The 13,834-nt window shown below is 58.6% G+C and overlaps 1 protein-coding gene across 10 annotated transcripts; it reads right to left on the bottom strand.

The window, feature by feature from the left end:
• Nucleotides 1-2,910: 2,910 nt before the first annotated feature.
• On the bottom strand, nt 2,911-12,746 carry Ushbp1 (USH1 protein network component harmonin binding protein 1). Of its 10 annotated transcripts, none has more exons than XM_021223594.2 (13): nt 12,629-12,746; nt 12,290-12,425; nt 12,075-12,196; nt 11,470-11,974; nt 9,280-9,405; nt 7,943-8,037; nt 7,672-7,812; nt 7,203-7,361; nt 6,065-6,314; nt 4,669-4,891; nt 3,649-3,734; nt 3,418-3,540; nt 2,911-3,334 (listed from the first exon to the last, which is right to left on the bottom strand). In XM_021223594.2, exons 2-13 carry the CDS (start codon nt 12,341-12,343, stop codon nt 3,134-3,136), a joined length of 2,085 nt encoding a protein of 694 aa, XP_021079253.1. In that variant the 5' UTR covers nt 12,344-12,425; nt 12,629-12,746; the 3' UTR covers nt 2,911-3,133. The 10 variants fall into 10 exon arrangements, with proteins under 10 accessions (XP_021079253.1, XP_021079256.1, XP_021079255.1 ...); XM_021223597.2 differs by having other exon boundaries at nt 12,609-12,738; XM_021223596.2 differs by having other exon boundaries at nt 12,589-12,704.
• Nucleotides 12,747-13,834: the final 1,088 nt, after the last annotated feature.

Genomic DNA, 13,834 nt, shown 5'->3' with positions numbered 1-13,834 from the left:
TCCGCACGGCTGCCGCCTGGAACCGGCCGCCCCCGCTCCCCACAGTCTCCGGGGCCGGTCCGCCCCCGCCCCGCGCGCCCCGCGCCGGTGAACACCTGGTGCCCCGAGTCTGGGGCGGGGGCGCGCGGCCTCCCGAGGCCGCGGGCGGGGACAGAGAGGCCGGACCCCGACGCCCGCCGGCGTGGCTCCAGGCGGCCGGCCGGAAGGCGTGCCAGCCCCTGGCCGTTGTCCCCGTCCCCCTTCATTTCCTTTTCTTTCTCTGCTTCACAGAAAGGGCTCGGCCTGGTGACCGGCTGGGCCACAGATGTCTCCCCCCACTCCCGGGAGCCTCCCAGCTGCCGCCACGCCCCTGAGTCTCCCGCCCCCTCTCCAGACCCAAGTTCTACTGGAGCCAGCGTTTATTAAGCACCCTTTGTATGCAGCACACATCCAGGGCAAGCATTTACTGAGGCTTAGGTGGGGAGCTGAGGCCTGACTCCAGGTCTGTTAACGTTTAACCCGTTAGCCGGCTGGAAAAGCCACTCCCGGGTGACCTTTCACCCCTGAGTCACGGTTCTGCCTCCTGCGCCGGCCTGGGTCGGTGTGGACACTAGGGCATGTGGCCTATGGGGACTTCCTGTGCCCTCTCCAGCTCCATTCTGCCCCTGAGGGGCCTTGTGAAGATCATCCCACAAGATGTGACCATACATGGGGGGGCTTTAAAGGAAAAGTGAGCTTCAGGCTCCTGCCTGCCAGCGGCACCCGCCCTGCACCGAGAATAATGCCAGGGTACCATGTGAGATCCAAATACAGAAAGCAGGAAGGACCAGGGCTAGACTCAAGCGAGGACTTCCCAGAAATCTGATTGGAACAAGGTCTGCTTTAGTGGGAACTGAAGCCTGGCTGCGCGCAGGAGATTCACTAGTTCTGTGGTCATAGTTGGTTATTTGGGGGTGAGGACGGGTCCTAGACTGGACTGTTCTAGAATCTTTGGTGACAGTATCAGATTAAGGGGGGGAGCTCAGGAGGAAAAGTAGGGTTCTGAAGGACTGGGTGACAGAGTACCCGGATTTGGGGAGACGACGGAAGGGAGAGTTCGGGGAGAAGTGAGTTCAGCATCCCGCCCCTGCCTGATATCCCCACCACTCCCACTCCTGGGGCCCCACTAAGGGTGGGCAGGGCCTCGCCACGCCCCCATAACCCCTGCCCGTGGCCCCGAGGTGACATTTGACCTTGTGGCTGCTAAGGACCTGAGGACAAAGACGCAGGGCCCATCTGCCGCTGGGCCGCCCGTGGGAACAGCCAGACACTATTCGAGCAGCCTGGGAACCTGCCCCCCCCCCTCCTGACATGCGACCTTGGCTGGCCACTGGCGATCCGGTGGCTAAAGGCCAAACTCAAACTCGTAGCCGATTCAGCGGGCAAAGGTGCTTGCAGCCAAGCCTGGATTCGATTCCAGGGACCGGCACGGTGGCATGGTAGACCCAGAGACTTGTAGGAAGGCAGGGTAGTGAAAGAGGAAGCTGCCCCCCAACACACCCCACACCGGCAAGGAGAGCTGCCTCCCAGCCCACAGAGAGCGGGGACACACGGGTCCCAGCCCCCTGACCGCCTCAGCTTTGGCTCGAGCTGCTTTGGGCCACTGTGGCTGCCCCTGCAGGCAGGCACTGTTTCAGCACATCTGCACAGGTGTGGCCTGCAGGGCCCCCCTCCAGGCTAATCCTGCTCTAGGGTTTCAGCCTGGAGGGGACAGCTGGACCCCTTCCCAGCCCCCACTGCGAGGGGTGTGGCCCATACACTATTACACACAGGAGACACTCCCGGAGGAGCCCCTGTTGGAAGCCCCGACCTCCTCTCCCCACAAGAACAGAGTGGCAATGTCGGTTGTGACAGCTAACCCCACTCAGAGGAACTCCACCATAGCTACACTAAATTTTTTACTTTTACTATTTTAACTATGTGTATGTGTGTGGATGCCCTAGGAGGCCCCAGGCGCCACCAGACCCGGGTTTGGGAACCTAAGTCGGGTCTTCCGCTAGAGCAGTAAATGCTCTAAACTGCTGAGCCATCTCTCCACGTGCCCAAATAAAAAGGACACACAGTGCTTTTGTGTGGAGGCCAGAAGACAGCTCTGTGGAGTTCATGCTGCCCACCTTTGTGGGGGTTCTGGGAACTGATCTCAAATCGCCACACTCAGCAGCAAGCACCTTTACCCAAGAAGCCACCTCTCGGCCCATTTTAGTTTTATTGCTTATTTATTCACCTATAATTTTCTGTTTTTTATGGGTGTGTGTGTGTGTGTGTGTGTGGCTTGCTTGCATTGGTGTCTGTGCACCACGTGCACGCCTGATGCCCACAGAGGCCGGAAAGGGGCGTGGGATCCCGAGACCTGCAGGTCCAGACAGTTGTGAGACATCGTGGAGCCCACGTCAGGTCCTCGGCGAGAGCAGCCAGGGCTCTTAAACACTTTGCCCTCTCTCCAGCCCCTCATTCACTCGGTTTTTAGACGCTGTGTCATGTAGCCCAGGTTGGCTTAAATTCACTACGTAGTCAAGGATGGCCTAGAACCCTGGGCGCCGGCAGTGCAGGCAGGCGCAGACTTCCTGTGTGCGGTGCCGGGGAAGGAACTCGGGGCCTTGCGCATGCTTGGCAGGCCCCTTTCCCACGGGGCCCAGCCTCTGCGCTCTGCGAAGCTCCCCCATGCTGGGCGAGGGCTGCAGACAGGAGCCCAGGCCCCCTCAGCACGGGCTGGCGGGCAGAGACAGAATGTGACCTCCGCTGAGTCTGGGGTCCCCTCCCCGGCACTCCTGGGGAGCAGGCCGCCACCCACACCTCCAGCTTGAGCCGGCCCCGTCCGTCCCTTTGAGGAAGACACTGGCCAAACCCGGCGCCTCCTCAGGAGGTCCGGACACGAGGGACAAAGCACGGTGGTTCGACGTCACGACAGCGCACTTCTGTTTAATCACGAGTGTGCGCATGTGTGCATTGCTGCAGAGGCCGGGGGAGGGCGACAGGTCCTCCTGGCTGGAGTTACAGCGCCTGTGGCTGCTGGGGCTGGGAACTGAACCCGGGTCCTCTGCAGGAGCCACGGCGGCCCTTTCGCTGAGGCATCGGTGTCTCAGGACGGTTCGTCATGACGCCTGCCACCCCTGTGTTACACATCAGCTTGGTCTGCTCCTACAGCAAGGTCTGGCCAGGCTGGAGAGCCCCGAGGCTCCCCAGGGCTCTGGCCGTGGCTGCCAACTCTGAGAGCTCCTCTGCCTGTTGGGCCTGCATCCGAGCCACCTGCTGCTCCAACTTCCGGCGTTGCTCTTCCTGCTTCCGGTGGGCTCCTCGGAAGGCCAAGACCAGGGAGCTGAAGGGGAGGGGAGAAGCCTGGCTGAGGCGTCTGGCGGCAGCCGGGGCGGCGGTTCTCGGGGGCGGGAGCCCGCGACGCACCTGTGAGCCCGGCACAGCTCTCGGCCCAGCTCCGCGCTCTGCGCGCGCCGGCTGCGTCCCTTCTGAGCCGTCTGTTCCAGCCGCCGCCGCAGCGACCGCAGCTGTGCGCGCAGCTCCGCCGCGCTGCAGGGGCGAGAGAGCAGCCCAGCCGCTCCCACCCGACCCTCCCGCACGCCTGCGGACGGCCGAGTCCGCCGTGTGCCCTCCCCGCCCGCCCGGGGGCGCACTCACCGCGCCAGGGATGCGGACAGCTCCTGGGACAAGGTCTCCGAGTCCCACGCTCTGCCCGGCTGGCCACCAGGGAGGACACGAGGGCCCTAAGGGGGGCGGGCGGGAGAGAAGAGACCGTTTGTTTTTCCAGGTCGGGTTTCCCTGTGCGGCCCTGGCACTCGCTCTGTAGACCAGGCTGGCCTCGAACTCACGGAGATCCACTTGTCTTTGCCTCCCAAGAGCTGGGATTAAAGGCGTGCGCCACCACACCTGGCCAGATTTGTGTGTTATGTTTACAGTGTGTATTACACGCATTAATGTCGTGCGCACGCACACCTGCCCACAGTGTACGTGCGGGGGTCGGTTCTCTTCCCAGGATGTGGACCCACGTGTAAAGAAAGAATGGTGCCTGCGTCCCCGTGAGGTCTGGGGTTCTCCCCCTTCCTGAGGCCCGACTCAGGCAGGCCCCAATGTTTTCCTCTTCCTTTGGGTGCTGCCAGAACCTCACTGCGCTTTAAGCCCCTAAGTGACCCGGCTTCCTCAAGTTAGCGCCCCCCCCAGGCCGACCCCCTTCTCCCGATCGCCCTCCTCCCTTCAGGGGAAAGACAGTCCCGGCTTGCCCGTCCTTGGGCTTTCCTTTCAAATTCTAATAAATTGAGCTTCGGTTGGCTACATTCTTGAATTATTTAGTTAATGAGACTAAGAACCCCCAAAGGGACCCTGATTCCCCAGCTCTGCTGAGGCACCCCAAGATTTCCAGCAGCCCTTCGCTCCTGGTTTCTATTTGTTTTGATGTTTTAAAGGATGTGTTTTCATTTTTCCGTGTACGGGCGTTTGCAGTCCAGAGCTAGCGTTACAGGCGGCTGTGAACACCGTGCGGGGGTGGGAACCGAGCCTGGGTCCTGGCCAGGGCGGCCACCGCTCCCCACGCCCCTTAAAAAACTCTTTGGCTAGGAGACTTGCTCTGGGGGCTGAGCTGGGGTGGCAGCAGGCGCCTTTACCGCAGCGCGCTCTTTGGCGGGAGGGTGCTCGGCGCGGTACCTGGCAGAGCTGCTGGCCCTCGTCCTCGCCCTCGTCCTCGCTGCTCGGGTCCTCGCTGCTGCCGCCGCTGCTGCCGTCGCCCGCCAGCTGAGCCCGCTCCCAGCGAAGCTGCTGCAGGAGCAGCAGGTGGGCGGGGCCCTGGGCCCGCAGCGCCGCCTCCCGCAGCTCCAGCCCCCGCTTCTCCCGCCGCGCCAGCTGCAGCCGCAGCACCAGGTCCGCCAGACTGTCCTGCGGGCGGGGGTCAGTTCCGGGGGTGCCCACGGAGGACAGGGACGCACCCCGACCTGCTCACGGCCTTCCTCTCGTAAAAGCCACCGCCGGGAAATGGCATTGTGGACGCCGTTAGGATTTCTCAGACCTCACATCTTTGTATTTGCTGTTTGAAAATTACTTTGTGACTGGCGGAACAGTGCAGGCCTCAGTCCCAGCACTTGAGACAGAGCTCTGTGAGTTCAAGGCCAGCCTGGTCTACATAGAGTGCCTGTGTAAGGGGGTTTGCACGCGAGTGTCGTGCTGGGAGAGGCCAGGAAAGGGCGTCAGAGCCCTGGGAGCGGGAGTTGAAAGGCTGTGAGCCGCCATGGGTTGCTGGGGTCTGAGCCCCGGTCCTCGAGTACAGCCTGGTGCACTTGTAACTACTGAGCCGTCTCCCCAGTCTGGTTCTCCTGTCTTTCAGATTTCTGTTGTACGTTTCTGAGCCCCGCTGTCACTCCGGAGCTCAGGCCAAGAGCTGTGCTGTGCAGTCCTGATGCTCTGGTCTCGGCTCCGGTGCTGGGACTACGGTGTGCACCAGCATCGGTCTACTTTACAGAAGGGCGGGGGAGCAGTGCTGGGTCGGTGCTGTACTGAAGAACCACCCTGGCCCAAGCCCCAGGAACTCACCGTCCTGCCTGAAACCCTGCATCTCCCGTGGGAAGGCAGTTTGCAATGGTCAGTTTTGGTTGTCGGCTGGATGGGATGTAAAATCACCCCAACCCTGTATTTAAATGAGAGTAACGGGGGGGGGGGCCTACTGTCCCCGGGCTGGGGTCCTGGGTTGCATGCATCTCTCTGTTTTCTAAATGCTGGTGCAATGTGACCAACTGCCTCAGCCTCTGACAGTCATGGCTTGATGACTGCCACGACATACTGCACCCTGGAACTGTCAGACAAGTCGGAACATATCTTCCTTCCTGAAATTGTTCCTGCCAGGGACTTCATCATAGCGATACAAAGGCAACTTATAGGATCTTATGGAAAACCCAGTCGGGAGAAGAAACTCCTATGCATCCCTCAAAACCTCAACTCCAACCCCCTTTCATATAAGATGCCAGCTGCCCATCCAAGGGAAACCCTGCTTGCCTCTGGCCTCGAGTGACATCATCAAGGGTATGTTGTGACAGTGTCAGCACATTCCTACCCGAAGAGCCACCAGGTTCTGCTGGATCTGAGACTTCTCTAGCCGGGGCAGGGCTGGACCAGGCTGTATCTCCAGGATGGCCTGCACTGTTGCTTCTGCATGGGGCATAGTGGGCCTGGGTGCAGCGGCAGGGCCCATCGGTGGGGGGATCTTCACCAGAGCCCAGCGTTCCCGGAGATGCTGGACATAGCCCTGGAGCCGAGCAGCCAGTTCCTGTGGTGTAGGCTTGTCCACACTGCTGCCCTCTGGGCTACAGGAGACAGGTGGAGAGCAGTGTTGTACAGCTGTTCCCAAGACACAGACCGAGGAGCGCCCAGTCCTCTGCCAGCTGGGCATGTGCCGGGCTCCGTCCGTAGAGAGCTTGCATGCCTGAGGCACCATGTAAGCATCCTAGCTCTCAGGAGATGGGGGCTCGAGGGTCACCCTCAGTTACATAGCGAGGTGGTGGGGCCTAGACGGACCCGGCCGCCAGGGGTATGGCGTGTGCAGCTCACTGGACACTGAGCTGCACTGGCAGCTGAGACTCTGCGGCGCAGAGCCAGGAGCTCACGGGCCTTGTGATGGACCTAGAGCTGCATTGCTAACACACACACACACACACACACACATATATACACACACATATATATACACACACATATATATACACACATATATTCACACATACATATATGTATACACACATATACTACACATGTATGTATATACACATATACATGTACACACATGTATGTATACACACATATATATACACACATGTATATGTACACATATATACACATAGATATACATGTACACACATATGCATACACACACATATATATAATATATATAAATATATATGAGGCAAGGTCTCTTTATGTAGACGAAGCTGGCCTAGAACTTGCTATGTAGACCAGGCTGGCCTTGAACTCCTCAAACTACCTCCTGAGTGCTGGGATCAAAGGAGTGTTGTCAGGCAAACTTAAGCACCACTGAGTGACTAAGGTACTCCAGACAGGCCTTGTGCCAGCCAACCATGATGAACTTAGCACCTCCCTGGGCAGTGACAGCGACAATGACATTGAAATCCTATATGTAGCAGGCTCTGGGACATGCCCCCCATGGACCCCATAGCTCTCATGCTTCCTGTAAGTACCTGGGCTGGGGTGCCTTTCCATCCAGAGCTGCTTCCTTCTGCACCAGCAGCCGGGCTGCCTCCTCCTCAGTGGCCTGCAGGTCACTCTTGGGGACTCCAGCTCCTGAGCCAGCCGTCTTCAGAGCAAGCAGCACCCCACATGCCTCCTCACAATCCTCACTGTGGGATGGGATCTGAGTGTTTCAGCCCCAGCCCAGTAAGAGTCAGGCAGAGCTCTGTGAGTTCAGAGCCAGCCTAAGCTGCATAGCAAGTTCCAGGCCAGCTGGGGCTACACAACGAGACCTGTCTCAAATAAATATATAACAACAAACCACAAAAGACAGCTCCCAGCCTCCATAGTTTATGGGTCAGCACAAGGTCTCACGGTGAGGCAGGGTGCTTTCTGGAGTTCCCATGCCCCTGTGCAAGGGCCATCCTGGGATGCAGCCCCACCCCGCCCCAGCCACCACCACTGGGAGCAGACACAGACCTATACTGCAGGGCCAGGCGCAGGGCTGTGGCCTCAGCCTCCCGCTGGCCCAACTGCATGCTGAGGCTCTCACAGCGGCCCTTGTAGCCCTGGAGCACAGCCAGCAGGAGGTGATTGAAGCACTTCAACTTCTCAATGCTCCTATCTCCAAAGGCAGGCAAGAGGGAAGATGAGTGAGGCTACACCCCAGTTTCTTCCCCACCCCCTCACAACCCAGTGGCAGGAAGCATGATGCCCTTAAAAGCTCAGCAGCTGCGACTCAGCCACTCACCCCTGGAGCTGCTCCATCTGGTCTTCCATGAGGTGCCTCTTGGGGGCTGAACGCTGTGTGGAAATGCACCCAAAGGTCTGGGTGTTAGAGTCACTCTGGAGGGGTTGGAAAAGAGGATGAGCCAAGGGAGAGTCCTTCCGGGAGTACATGACTTGATTTACCCATCATCCTCCCTTTTTGTAGGGCTGGAGGGGGGTGGAACCAGGGCTCTGAAACACATTATGTATCTGCTGCGCCACTGCAGGCACAACTGCAGCTTTGGCTCGTGTTTTTGGCGAGTGTGTGTGCACATGTGTGGGATGTATGCCCATGACACATGATGGGATGTCAGAGGACAACTTATGGGACTCGGTTCTGTTTCCACTCTGGGAGTTCCAGGGATTGAACACAGATCACAGGCTTGGCAGCAGGTGCCCTTTCCAACAGAGTTACCTTGCCAGTGCTTATTGTTTTAACCTGGAGATAGGGTCTTGATAAATTTATTTGTCGTGATCCTTCTGTCTCAGACCCCTAAGCAGCTGGCGTGACTGAGGGGTGACAACCAAGCTGGTGTTTTATGTTTTAAGTTTAATTTTTTGTGTATGAGTGTGTTGCCTGCAAGTCTGTCTGTGCGCCATGTGCATGTCTGATGCCTGTGGAGCCCTGAAGGTGGCGTCAGGTCCCCTGAACTAGAATTACGGATGATAGTGAGCTGCCATTTGGGTGCCACTAGACCTGGTCCTCCGAGAGAGAGCAGCCAGCACCCCTAACCAATGAGCCATCTCTCCAGGCTCTGTTTAGGATCTCTTCACACTATGTGTTGTATTAGCAGTTTCCTCTGAGATAGAAACATTTCACCTGCTCCTTAGGCAGGACGGTAAGCAACTCCAAACAGCTTCAGGAAGTCCCTGAAACTGAGCAGACTCACTAGGCCCCTCCTGCCAGAGTAAGGAAAGTCCCTCAGAGACCAGCTGATTGGCTGCAAAGAAGACTAGAGAGCAGACCAACTGTCCTGAAGAGGTGTAGAGCAGTCACTAGCCGGGGGCACTCCAGTGCGCAGGCTGGGCAGTTCTGTGAGCTGTCACCTGTGCTGGGGGCTTTGGTGACGCAGCTCTCTGCGAGTCATTTCTGCTCCTGTAGGTGACCCCAATAAACTCACTGGGTCACCAAGCTGGACTTTGGCGGTGTCTGTGTTTTTGTGTGCTGTGGGCTCCCTGTATGGGATGAGTTGCCCTGTGCAGCGTCTCCCCAGGAAAAGCCTGTCACACAGCACTGTGGGATCCCATCAAGCACAAGCTGAAGCTTACACTGGAACAGCAGAGGACATCACAGCACGGGCTCTAAAGACGCTGGCTTACCTGAGGCACCCAGGGCTCCCCTTCTGCTGTAGAGCTGCTGGAGCTGCTGTTGGTATGCCCTGCTCTGAGGAGGGGAGCAGCCTGGGAGGCCTCCAGCTGCCTCAGGGAGTCCTCCAGCTCCTGCGCCTGCAGGTGACGGGGGTCAGGCTGTGACTTCACACGCAGACAGCTCTCACCAGCAGAAGGAACCCAACCAAACCCTGTCCATGTGGCCTGGGACCACCCAGCACCCAGCCTGAGGTGTGCAGCTGCTGGTGGGGGACTTAGGATCTATTTATTTTTATTATTGCATGTGTATCTGTGTATCGGTATTTTGCCTGCATGTTTGTTGTGTGAGGTGTTGGGTGGCTGGGAACTGGAATTACAGGAAGTTGTGAGCCTCTGGAAAAGCAGCCAGAGCTCTTAACGGCTGAGCCATCTATCTCTTCACCCCCCGACTTTTTTTGTTTGTTTGTTTGTTTTGCTTTGCTTTGTTTTTTCGAGACAGGGTTTCTCTGTGGCTTTGGAGGCTGTCCTGGAACTCGCTCTGTAGACCAGGCTGGCCTCGAACTTACAGAGATCCGCCTGCCTCTGCCTCCCGAGTGCTGGACTAAAGGCGTGCGCCACCACCGCCCGGCCAGCCCCCGACTTTTAAACTTTTTCCTTTTTAAATTTGTAGGAGACTCGGTGTTTCCTTGGGTTATCTGGGTCTCCCCAACTCAAGCCATCCTCCTGCCTCAGCCTCCCGTGTAGCTGGGATTTCAAGTGTGCACCACCACTCTCAGGAAGGAGAGTTTCATTTTTATGTTTCAGACTCTCCAAGCTGAGTCTGCTGGCCCCACCCCGGCGCTGGGGGTTCTAGGCAGGGCTCTGTCCGCGCCCCGGCCCAGTCTGACTTCTATTTGAGACGACGTTTGCCTGTCTTGCCTAAGCTTTTGCTAAACTGTGATCCTCCTGTCTCAGCCTCCAGAGCTCTTAGCATGGCAGGCTTGTCCCACCACACCTGGGTTTGCCATCACACATAATCTGCCCGTTTCTGGTCACTGTTCACCCCTCACCCCCCACCAGGGTCTCGGTCACCACCAGGCTGTTCCTCGCTCGGTCAGCAGGTGGCACAAGGGAACACCTGCAGCAGGTCCATTCCCTGTGAACCCAGAACCCAGACACAGGGGCGGGTCCTGCTCAGCTCCACACCCTGCACACTGTGGCACCCCCCTTGCCTGGGAGTTTAAAGATGGAAAGAACCTCTTCCTCTTAAAGAGGAAGGCGCTTTTTAATCTTTTTTTTTTCCAAGACAGGATTTCTCTGTGGCTTTGGAGGCTAGGAAGGCACTTTTTAGTTGTGGTGTTTTTTTTTTTTTTGTTTTTTTTTTTGTTTTTTGAGACAGGGTTTCTCTGTGGCTTTGGAGGCTGTCCTGGAACTCGCTCTGTTGACCAGGCTGGCCTCGAACTCACAGAGATCCGCCTGCCTCTGCCTCCCAAGTGCTGGGATTAAAGGTGTGCGCCACCAACGCCTGGCTAGTTGCGGTGTTTTATCACAGCAATAGAAACCCTAAGACAGGATTATTCAGGGCACGTGCGTGCGTGCGAGTGTGCGTGCATGTATGTGTATGTGTGTGCGTGTGTGCGCGTGCATGCGTGTGCGCGTGCATGCGTGTGCGTGTACGCACGCCCAGGGCCTCACACACTCTAGGCAAAGCCTCTATCACAGAGGTACTCTGAAACTTAAAAAACAGACAAATTGACGCAGGTCTTTAACCCAGGCTGGCCTTGAACTCAATCTACGTCTGGGAATGACCTTTGTCTTGACCAAGTGGCTTCTGCTTGACATCGGTCTCTCTTCAGCTTTTGGGGTGCGAGGCCATGGGGTGCACCCTGCCTGGCTGCCTTCTGACCCTCTTTCTCTTGGTCACTTCTGGCTTTTCTGTCACCCCCACATGGTTTGCTGAGTGAATACGTGTGAGTGCGAGAGTGTGTGCGTGCGTGTGCATGCGTGTGAACGCGTGTGTGAATGCGCGTGTGTGAGTGTGTGCATGTGTGTACATGTGTGTGCGCGTGTGTGAGTGTGTGCACGCGTGTGAGTGTGTGCACGCGTGTGAGTGTGTGCATGTGTGTACATGTGTGCATGTGTGTGCGTGTGTGAGTGTGTGCACGCGTGATTGTGTGTGTGCTCCTGAGGCAGGATCTGCCCCTTCCCCAGGCACTAGCTCACCTGTCTCTGCAGAATCTCCTTCTCCGCCTGGGCTTCCTGCAGCGAAGCCTGCGTGCAAAGCAGCTCGTCCTCGCGGCTGCCCAGGGCCAAGCGCAGCCAAGCGTTCCTCTCTCTGAGGCGAGCTGCCTCGTGCTGTCCAGGCCTGCCTTCTTCCTGATCACCAAAGGGCTCCAAGGCCACCTGGTCTCCGTCTTCTCTTTCCGATGGCCTTGGAAAGCTTAGGGAGCGCCGGCGCCAGGCGGCCACAGTGGCCTCAAGGGAGCTCAGCCTGCTTTGCAGGGTCTCAAACACACTGGGTGCCGATGTCGCAACAGGGCTGGTATCCAGGGGGGCTGCCTGCAGGCAGCGGCCTTCCGCCTTTGACTTCAAGGCGAGGGCCCCACGGGATCCCACGCCACAATCATCCTCGGGGCTGGAAAGACAACCCAGGACCCGCAGCCGCCTGAGTCTGAGCGGAGGCTTCAGGGCTGCCCCAGGCCCCTGGGAAGGGTGAGCCGGCAGTGAGCTGAAGGAAGGGAAGGGAAGGGAGAGATGGAGGATGGGGGAGGCGGTGGGGGCAGCTCTGTGAAGGGCTCCTGCTGGAGTAGGAAGTAAATCCGTCCTACCGGCTCCCTGGGCTCCGCAGGGCAGGACCACGCTGCTCCTGAAGTAGCCCAGGTTTGGCCTCGCAGCTCCCACCGGTGGCCTCCACCTCCTCTGAGCTCTCGGCCACTGGGTCCAGCTCCCCCTGACGGTGACACCCCACCGCAGGTTCTGAGCCGAGCAGGCCTGCGCTCCAGCAGCCGTGGGGCTGGGTGCATGGGGAGACGGGCACACTTACGGGCTGAGGGTGCCTCCCCCGACGGCTTCGGGGCCGTGTGGCCCGGGCACTCATTGCCTCTGTCACCGCTGGCCGCGGCCTGCGCTCAGGTCTTTCCTTCGCCTCCCTCCGTTTTCCCCCAGGAGTTTTAGGTCAGCTGCGCAGATAGAACATCTGAATACCCGACGGCGCCCACTGCCTGGGCCTTTGGCCCCAACCTCTCTCTCTACCTGACTCTCCCCTACGGAGGCGTGGGAGAGGGACCCCAAGAATCTGCCCCCCGCCCAGCACCAAACTCCCTCCCCGGGGGCCCCACCCACCCCCGTCTGCTCCAGGGCACCTCTGGAAAGGCCTGAGCACCTGGACATCTCGGGTCACCCTGGCCTCCGAGGCTGCGCTGGCCCGGGCTGGCCTGGGAGGGGCTGAGAAGCAGGAAGCCCCCGCCCTGGTCACATGGACAGTCATTGTCTTGTTTCCTTCTTCAGGGGTGTCGGCTTCCTCCAGAGTGTGGACAGGACGCCAGGCTCACAGCCCTCCCCGCGCCCGCCCGACCTGTGGTCAGTCCGTTTCCATTGCAGGGCTTCTCAGCGTCCCCATGTTCACCAGGGCTCACTCTGATGTAAGGTGTGTGAAGGTGTGTGCGTGCGTGTGCATGCATGTGTGTATGCGTGTGTGCGCGTGTGTGCACGCGTGCGTGTGCCTGTGTGTGCGTGTGTGCATGCGTGTGCGCGCGCGTGCATGCGTGTGTGTATGCGTGTGCATGTGCCTGTGTGAGCGTGTGAGCGTGTGTGCGTGTGTGTGTGCATGTGTGCGTGTGCATGCATGTGTGGATGCGTGTGTGCGCATGCGTGCGTGTGGTGTGTGCGTGCGTGTGCATGCGTGTGCGTGCGTGCGTGTGCATGCGTGCGTGCGTGCGTGCATGCGTGTGTGGTGCGTGTGCGTGCGTGTGTGCGTGTGTGTTTCTAAAACAAAAACCCTGCAGGAGTGGGCTCCACATCGGAATAAAATTGTACTTTCCACTATTCTGCCCTGTTTATCTGTGTCTGTGGTGGGCCAGCCCCACGCACTGGGTCCCGGTCCTCTCCTCCCACCCGGCGGGGCGGTGCCTGCACCGTTCACCGGCCCTCATGCTTTCCTTCCAGGAGACTGGCGCTTTCTCGGCGGCCAAGGCTCCCGCGGGACAATGAGCCTGTCCACGGTGTGTCTGCCCGCTTCCCCTTTTTGTTTTGTCTTTCCATTTTGGTTATAGAAGGGTCTCGAATAGCCCAGGCTAGCCTAAACAGCTGATTTAATCTTCTGACCCCTCGGGCGCGGAGATGACGAGCGTGCACCACCGGCCCGCCTCGCGGTAGTACTGGACGAATGCCAACATACGTCAAGTGCGAAGCAGAGATAAATAACTCAGAGGGCCCTTGGCAAACCCACGTCAGGCCCTACCCGTCAATCATCAATCAGCCCCGCCCTATCACGGCAGAAGCCTCGACAATCGTAGTCTACTTAAGCATAACTACAAGCCCCGCCCCATCAGTCCCTTTCCTAATGCTACCCTACTTCAGCCCTACTCCT

The sequence above is a fragment of the Mesocricetus auratus genome, unplaced genomic scaffold (assembly GCF_017639785.1).
Source record: "Mesocricetus auratus isolate SY011 unplaced genomic scaffold, BCM_Maur_2.0 Super-Scaffold_6731, whole genome shotgun sequence".
Taxonomy (NCBI): domain Eukaryota; kingdom Metazoa; phylum Chordata; class Mammalia; order Rodentia; family Cricetidae; genus Mesocricetus; species Mesocricetus auratus.
The sequence above is the reverse complement of the archived record's forward strand: the minus strand, read 5'-3'. Positions and strand labels throughout refer to the sequence as shown.

What these genes read in the sequence shown, in the direction of transcription:
- Ushbp1 (XM_021223594.2), bottom strand. Translation starts at nt 12,343, where the DNA reads ATGAGTGCCCGGGCCACACGGCCCCGAAGCCGTCGGGGGAGGCACCCT. An exon ending in AGGAGATTCTGCAGAGACAG is followed by an intron (nt 9,406 to 11,469) that starts GTGAGCTAGTGC and finishes CGTCACCTGCAG; the next exon opens with GCGCAGGAGCTGGAGGACTC. An exon ending in CGCCTGGCCCTGCAGTATAG is followed by an intron (nt 7,362 to 7,671) that starts GTCTGTGTCTGC and finishes CCCATCCCACAG; the next exon opens with TGAGGATTGTGAGGAGGCAT.